This window comes from Pundamilia nyererei, unplaced genomic scaffold, assembly GCF_000239375.1.
Source record: "Pundamilia nyererei isolate P.nyererei 1_Seehausen unplaced genomic scaffold, PunNye1.0 scaffold00063, whole genome shotgun sequence".
NCBI lineage: Eukaryota > Metazoa > Chordata > Actinopteri > Cichliformes > Cichlidae > Pundamilia > Pundamilia nyererei.
Genome location: NW_005187464.1, coordinates 899,829 through 908,375, shown reverse-complemented (window position 1 = coordinate 908,375; position 8,547 = coordinate 899,829). Strand labels below are relative to the sequence as shown.

Here is an 8,547-nt window from a genome sequence, read left to right as displayed (position 1 = left end):
AGTTTTTGTGATAGATGAACCACAAATGGGTGAGCTGCATTAGCATTAGCATTAGCATGCAGTCACTCTCACTAAGATCATGCTGCTGAGCTAAGGCTAGCATCGGAGTGCTGCTGTACAGTTTCAACAAACTGCTACAATGCCTGAGCTAAAATATTGTCATGTTACATTTATTTTAAGACCAACACAGAGAGTTTCATGAAGTCATTCAAACTGTTAGGTTTGTTTCTTGTCCCACCAGTTGCCACAAACCTAAATCATGCATTCGCTAACTTGTAGCTTCAGCTTCTAACAAAGACCTCAATTTGAATCAAAATGAAAGCGCATTATATTTTTTAAAAAATGGACAAAGAGAAAATGTGAAAGCATCAAAATATTTGCAGTGAGAGGCATAAACCGGTCAACAAGCACAACAACTGGATTCACAGCTCAAAAGAGAGGATCTACAGTTGTGATCCACAACGCATGTTATGTACTCTAGTCAAATTATCAGTGGAAGAAACTCCGACAGGCCTGTTTCAATAGAAATGTCACACTTTTTTCACAGTTGATTATTTTTGCTTTAAAGCTCAGAAGAATCTTTCTTGGCTGAGCAGATTGAGATTGCTTTGTAAAGCAAATTGATATTTTGTTAGCTGTAATGTGAAACAACTGTAGCTGAAGAATTAAACTTCACAAAAAAATCACAAGAATTAATAAACCAGACAAGAGTGTGTGTGTGTGGGCTTCATATAAAAGCTCCAGATACAAAGAGAAATACTGGTATCTTGATGTCCAGCCAAACGAATAACATGTTTTATATCCATAGCCTGCCTGCAATACATGCACATGCTGCATGTTTCAAATGTGCGCATCTGTAAGACGCATCAAAATCATAACGAGGCACTAAAAAACATTTGAGTAGCTGTATGACACGAGCTACCAGCTATAAATAAATCAAAAGAAGTTTAGAATTTAGATAAAACTAAATAATAATTGTATTTATAGCAAATAAGTATGAAGTAATTCAAGCTGCAAAATTGCATGTACATTAGATTAGAAGTAAATGTGTGTTATATGTGTGTGAGATTATTGAAATCTGGTGTAAGTGTTCAAATAATTATGCAATTTGTAAAGTGATCATTGCAAAAAAAAAAATCTCAGTATTTGACATTTTTCTGTAAATGTCGACTTTTTTGTGGATGTGCACAGTATTACAGTTTTTCGCAACTGTTAAGACACGTTTCTTGGCGATTTCTGTCATCTAAAAACACAAAACCCAGTTTATAAAATAAAAACTTGAATTTAGACAAGTCTCCTCTGGCAATATGACTATCATGACTCTGATGAATATGTCACACTAAAACAATCCAACTCAATGTTCAGAGCACATATTTTCAGAAAAGGTCAATCTGTTTGTTCTACAAATTGCACAAATGTATACATTCCTCCGGCCACTTTATTATACACATCTGTTAAACTGTTTCACACAGCTGTCTTATCAGCAAATCACATGGCAGCAGTTCAGTACATTTAGGCATGTAGATATGGACAAGACAATCTGCTGCACTGAGCAAGGAAATATAGTTAAGTGACTTTAAACATGGCATTTTTGCTGGTGCCAGATGGGCTACTCAAATGGGCTCCACAGTCACCAGATCTCAACCCAACCAATCATAGCTGTGTAACCACAAACTTGCAGAAACTGTGAGATGCTTTCATGTTAATATGGACCAAAATCTCTGAGTGTTTCCAGCACCTTGTTGAATCTGTGCCATGAAAAATTAGCAGTTCAGAATGCAAAAGAGGGTCGAACCCTCTACCTGCACTGTGTGACTAATAAAGTGACAATTTCCTGTAAATGCACTGACTATTCAGTATTCAGCCACAGAGAACATGACAAGTGTGGTTTGAATTCTTTGTCCTGCTCCACTTTCTACTCATAATTCCCGGCTGTACAATCTGACACCGTTTAAACTGAGTAAATAACATAATTAACAGCAAGCCTGAACAATTTTAAGTTGTTCTTAGGAAATGTGCTTAACTTATGCCTCCTGCGGTTTCCGTTAAGCTTCACAAGTATATCAGTGTGAAAATGTGAGTGAGAGTGTATTTAGGAGTAAACTAGATCTGCAAATTGCATCTAACTTTGTAAAAGAAAATGTTTTGCCAGGAGAGCGATTCGTTTAATACTAGATTTAGAGAACTGTGCATTTGATACAAAGAAACAAAGCTTGTGTGTTATCAGTTCAGAAAAACTGTAGAATACTAAATACTTTGCAGTATGCTGTGAACAGTAATTTGACATATCATAAAAATGTTGTTTTCTGGCTTTTACATGGACCACCAAAACAACATATTGTTTAAAGTATAACATGGTTATATTTTCTTACTTGGAAAGTAATACATTAAATCTATGTGGATTTATTATGAATGTAAGCATAATGTTTTGTAAAAAAAAACAAAAAAACAAAAATAGGTTTCAGATATAATTTTCCAGTCTGACTGGACATTCAGATAAAATCGTTTGCATGTATTTACGCCATGCACACAACTTTTTTGATTATTTGTCATTTTTCTGAATGTTTTCTTTAACAAAGTAACAAACAATATTCTCTATATTTTTTTCTTCCTCTTTTTACCTTAAAGGTTTATGAAAGCTATATCAGAGTGAAAGTATATACTACTGAGAGTCATACTGGCAATAAAACTGATATTTTTTCCGTATATAGTAGGTGTTTATGTAAAAGAATTTTAAAAACTATTTGTATGACATCACATTACCTCTCCATGAACATATCATGTAAAAGTATGGGATTTTATGTGAATGTAAAATATAGTTACTGTGCCAAATCTTAACACGTGTGACAAATTGTGTCCTATTCTGTAGGTTACTGTGTTTTGATGAAAAGATTTATGTCAATTTTGTCAACAGGTTGTTAAAAATGTTCAATTTAAATGTAAATTTAATTTTGACTGTCAAGGTTTTCTGTTCTGTGCCTTTTGTAACTTGGAGTTTTAAAAGCTGCACTTTCATGAAACTGAAGTAAAGACGTAAAAAGATGGGAAATCAATCACATGAATACATGGCTTGAGGGAAAAAAATGATACAAGATTTATTTTTAATAGGTGTCATAATAAAATATTATTTCTGTTTTATCTTTATCACTTCTCTGTTCTTAACACAATATCCTGCTTTGTTTTTATTTTGTTTTTTCAGTAACTGTTACTGCACATGTAGAGGTTACTGCATCAATTATACACTTATGTAAGTGATGTCTATAGATGCATGTAGTCCAATAAAAACAAGTGCATTAAGAAAGCTGTTTGTTTTTTTAAATTTCAATCTAAAAGATGTAAGAAAAGTAGAAATAGTTCATAAACGTAGAAAGAGTTATTGTGGAATTTATTTATAATTTGGAGGGCAACAAGAAAATTAAGAGCAGATCTAAAAGATTCTGAATTTATCTCGTTTTCAGCCGCTTCACATTCGAGGGAGAACAGTTGCCATGTTTCCTTATAATCAGCCCCTTTTTCACTGCTTTTTTCTTGGCAAATTGTTTTGTTGCTTGGTCCCGCCAACAACTATCAATAATGTGATTTAGAACAACACAGGAGTGTCCACACTGGATAAGACAAGCAGCAATATAGCAAAAGGACTGGAATGTCAATGACATTCAGACATGGTAACCTTTACTGAGGTGAAGCTGTGGGGCGAGAGTTAAACTCTTTTCCAAATCTGAGGTGAGACAAATAACCACCAGTGGGAGAAAAGGATACCGACTGACATACAGTTACAAGTTCTTAACTTGTTGGACATGATTTTTGTAGTTTTGAGTATTGTAAGCTAAGAATCAAGATGTGATTGAAGTGGAGAGTTTCTGCTTTGTTGCATCAGTTAAGGAGTTACAGCCACATTTACATTCATTCTAAAACAGAATAAATAGACTGGTCGGCTCAGCAGCACCAAAAGGCATAAAAAGATCACAAAAGACAACTAAAGTGCATGATGACAGAATTCTTTCAATGGTTAAGAAAAACAACTTCACAGATGGCAATTTCCCAGGACTGTCAACTCTGTATATCTCAGTCTCCTACACTTATATCTGATGTCATTGAGAAAGTTATGTCAAATGTTTCCACACAACTGTGTTAACTCCTAAGAAACAGTTTAAGTTTACTTGGGTCATTTGTCCCATTGCCATTCAACACCCTGTTTTGTATTTCTTAAGAGTTTCTCACTTGGATGGAACCACTTGCCTTAAGTAAATGCAAAGAAAATGTTTTTTGAATTGACTGTATTTCATTGAAATAACACAAATGACACAAACCAAAGAGGATTCCTTAAAAACAACAATAATGAGATAGAGCATCTTTAGGTGAAACAAGCCTGATCCACGGAATTCCCACCCAACACCTCAACGGAGTCAAAGGATCTGCAATATCCCTGTGCCAGACACCACAGCACACTGCATAGAGGACCTGTGCAAGGTTAGGGACCTGGACACCTCTGAGTCCAGTCTGCCAACAACACATGTGCATGTTTAACAAGCATACATGTGATGCATAGGGGATGGTCAACCTGCAAGCAGCCAGGCAAAAGCAAGATGCCACATCCCTAACCTTGTCACCGCCACCGTTTCCCTAATAGCATCCAGTGGTAGCCTTCAAGCACAAGGGAGACCTACACAATATTAGGCAGGTGTTGTGAAGGATGAGTGACTACTGTACATTTCAGCATAATCTGAGCAAAGAATATTAAATACTTGAGGGTTTTTTAAAAACAAAAAACAAAAACAAAGACAATTAGAAATATATTAGTCACAAATCCAAGGGATTTGCACGATGCTTACTAAGAAATAAATTAACCAACTTTCTGACTAATAAAAGTTTCATTATAAGATTCAATCCAGTGTTTCACTTCACATATCATTTTGAAAATTAAATTGTGTTTTCTAGTGGCTGGGTTAGTAATAAAAATGAAGTCATGAGATCAAGATCATAGGTGTGAATGTGCGAGTGAGTGTGAGTGCGAATGGTTGTCTGTCTCTGTGTGTTAGCCCTGCGACAGACTGGCGACCTGTCCAGGGTGTACCCCGCCTCTTGCCCTATGACAGCTGGGATAGGCTCCAGCGCCCCTTGCGACCCTGAAAAGGATAAGCGGACGCGAATGGATGGATGGATGGAGATCAAGGAATCCCCCATGATGCAGCACAGAATTAAAACCATGCAAAAAAAAAAAAAAAAGGTTTCCATCTGCTCGGCAATCATTCATTCCCTTTGGGCCCACATCATATCAAATGTAACTCCTCAGAGGAGTCTCACTTTAAGGCCACTCTGTGACTTATCAGTGCAAAAACTGCATCAATTACCCCAATGTTGTACAGTTACTGTTCATCTCAGATTTTGTTTTGGAATATATGCAAATACTTTACTCATCTAAGAGAAGTAAATTTATTATTCAAACGAAAAACAGCAACAAACAACAAGTGAAATCTTCCTTTCATGTTGAAAATCCTTAAAAAACTAAAATAATATTGGTTTTCTGAACTATTCCTCCTTTTATTAATGTTAGGTATTGGCTTAACAGTCATCTGAACCCTCAAAGCGAATGTCACTCAACCCCACTCAGTGTTCATGTTGATTTTCCACCCGCCTGGAGGAGGGGGTTGAAGTGAGGGCGGTAGGTCAAGAATGGAGAGGAGCTGCTGAAGTATGCCATTTTCTGCTTGACTTTCCTCACTGTCTTCCTCGGTTTTTAGATCTCTGTAGAAATAAATAATAGAATAGGTGAATTCATAATCAACAGGAGTAAAATTTGTCATGCGAGCCATGTAGAATGAGTGTTAAAACAAAAATGAAGGTACATACCCTTTACTACCGAGGGCAGCTCTCTTCTTTTCCCTTCTCGAGAGCCATTCTTCTATACTTCGTCCAGGCATAATTCTGTCCTCAGAGTCCTCTCTGTGTTGTCTTTCATCTGAGAAAAGGAAATAGCTCATTCAACTCAGCATATAGCAGTTTACACACTCATCTGTAGGAAATGTGCTCAACAAGTAGTACTTGTCTTTCTTTACTAGCAGTTTCTTTGAACTATTTTTTTTCCAGAGAATGTTTAACTGCTGGTCTTTGTGGTTTTAATTCAGTAACCCCGGTTCTCTGAAAACAGTCAGTCATCTCACAACGGCGAGTGCTTTCTGGCATGGCCAATCATAGAAGCTCCTCCATCACCACATCCAACTAAGACAAACCAACATGGGCTCCCCAACACCCTTTATGATAGCCCCACCAGACATTTTCAAGGTACTTCTTCCACGTGCCCTTGCAAATACGGCAGTGCAGTGAGATACCGCACTCAGCTTTCAGAGAACCAGTGTTACTCTGGTGAATGGACACTCTCTTTCGAACCTTACGGTACTCTGTATCTCATAATGGATGTTACAGATCATTCTCAGATTGCATACTCTAAAGTCTATAACACCATACCCCAGGCAGGTGGATAACTCACACCCACTCCAAAGGTCAGCTACAGCTAACCTTTGGAGTGGTTAGCTAAGAGCACACACTAAGTATCATTGCTCAACTAACAGCTGCACAGACGCCCCACACATAAATACCATTAAAATGAGATAGCTGATGAGATAGCCATTCCTCAGGTGAAATGAGCACACAGATACTCAGGAAGCTTCAGTATCTGGGACTTCTGTGCCATCACAATAGAGAGCAAGCAATAGGACAGTTTCTCAAATATATCAATTGTCATCATAAAGTGAACGTATGGAAAGAGTGTGGAATGCTTGTTTTGGTGGAGATTAGGGCTCTGCGATATGACCCAAAATTCATATCTCGATATTTTTTACCTGGACGGCGATATAAGATCTATATCTCGATTTTTTTTTTTTTTAAAGCCATAAATAAGAACAAAAAGAGAGTTCTTAGTCCAAGCTGTGTCCCAGATGTGACACAGGCATTTCTATTAACATAGAGCATAGATGTACATAAGATTTACTCAAAAATAAATTATGAGCATTTAATAAATAATAATGCTCCATAAATAAAATACAACAATGTTGTTTTTGTGCATAACAAAAAGCTCACAATTGTGCAGTCAAAATGTAAACTAAAAGACGCTGAGCATAATAACAAAGAGACAGATTTCACAGCTGCTCTGTTCCCAACTTCTACTGTGTGACTGACAGCATTGAGTTTGAAATCCTCTTCGTAACCACGTCTCTTAACAGGTGCCATTTATAGTCCCTATACACAGTAGGGTAATATTACGTTGAAGCACAGTACGTATCACTCCACGAAGGCTCCTCGGTAGCCGTAATGCTCTGACAATCCATCAAGCGGTGCAGCACCGTAGCTTACCAACGTCGTACTAAAACATTTTTTTGACAGATTGCTGAGCGCCGTGTTCCACATAAAATCGGTTCGCGGCCATCAAGCACAAACAGAATTCATACATAAGGCGCGCTGTCAACTTTTGAGAAAATGCAAGGATTTTAGGCTGTGCAGCGCCTCTGGGCTGCATGGCGTTAGCGTGGTTAGCTAGCTAACACGTTGACGGCGTCCAGCCCCACGCACAGGGCGATGTGCAGTAACTCGGACACGGCAAATCTCCGTTAACATCTTGTCGCTTCCTGCAGGTGAAGCGATGGGGGAGGAGGGGGAGTTGTGTTCAGTGAAGGAGGGGCGAGGCCGAGTAACGTTGCTTAAAGACAAAAGTGGACGAAAGAGAGGCAAACTTGCGGCTCCACAAGTATAATTATAACGTAGACTATATCGATATAAAGGATATTGTCACACCTTATATCTCGTATAAAAATATATCGATATTTTTTAAAAACTCGATATATCGCCCAGCCCTAGTGGAGATGATACATGAATGACTGTGCCATCTACTTTCATCTAATGCCTCATCTACTACATACATGCCGGAACAGCAGGCATGAGCTGCTGACAAGAAGCTCACGCAAATATTTTTCCATCATAAAGATTCCGATTCCTTTACTCCACCTTCTTGCTGCAGGACATCTAATGCACTATCTTGCTGCCACAAGCTTTCAACTTTTACAAAGATCAATCTAGGAGGGAGATGGAGAGAGCCGAGTTTCCCCGATAGTGAAGCTCAAATTCCACCATGTCTGGGCAGGAGGGAGAACAGCATCCTCCTCATTATCATCTCTATGGAGATCGATGTAACATCGTCCTTATCTTCTTCAAGTTCCTCTTCAGAATTGAGGAGCTGGTTGAAGAACGTAGGAAATTCAGTCTCTTGCTTCTTGAACATGCCTCCCAGCAAGTGCCAGCTAAGCTGGGTTTGTCACTGGACTTCACCACAGTATCGGATTATTAGGGACCGGCTTTTGAGGCCACTGACCCTCGCAAATGCCACTCCAGGATTCTGCCTAGCATTGCGCTGCAGTGCTCGGGAGAAGCATGTTTAACATGCATACATATTGTTAAGGAATTTTTATTGTTTTATTTGATTATGCTTCAAATGTTATGTTATACATATTTCACCAGACACAGCTTTCTGTTGAAACAGGAAGCTGACCCTGTGAC

At 38.1% G+C, this 8,547-nt stretch overlaps 1 protein-coding gene across 1 annotated transcript in view; it reads right to left on the bottom strand.

Annotated features, from left to right (window-relative positions):
- Positions 1-5,126: 5,126 nt before the first annotated feature.
- Positions 5,127-8,547, bottom strand: part of zmat5 (zinc finger, matrin-type 5) — a 6,387-nt gene continuing 2,966 nt past the window's right edge. Inside the window, exons 5-6 of the mRNA XM_005735211.1 lie at positions 5,851-5,959; positions 5,127-5,745 (exon numbers count right to left, since the gene is read on the bottom strand). Of these exons, the coding sequence (XP_005735268.1) occupies positions 5,598-5,745; positions 5,851-5,959 (257 nt within the window). The 3' untranslated portion in view covers positions 5,127-5,597. The remainder of the gene's footprint in view (positions 5,746-5,850; positions 5,960-8,547) is intronic.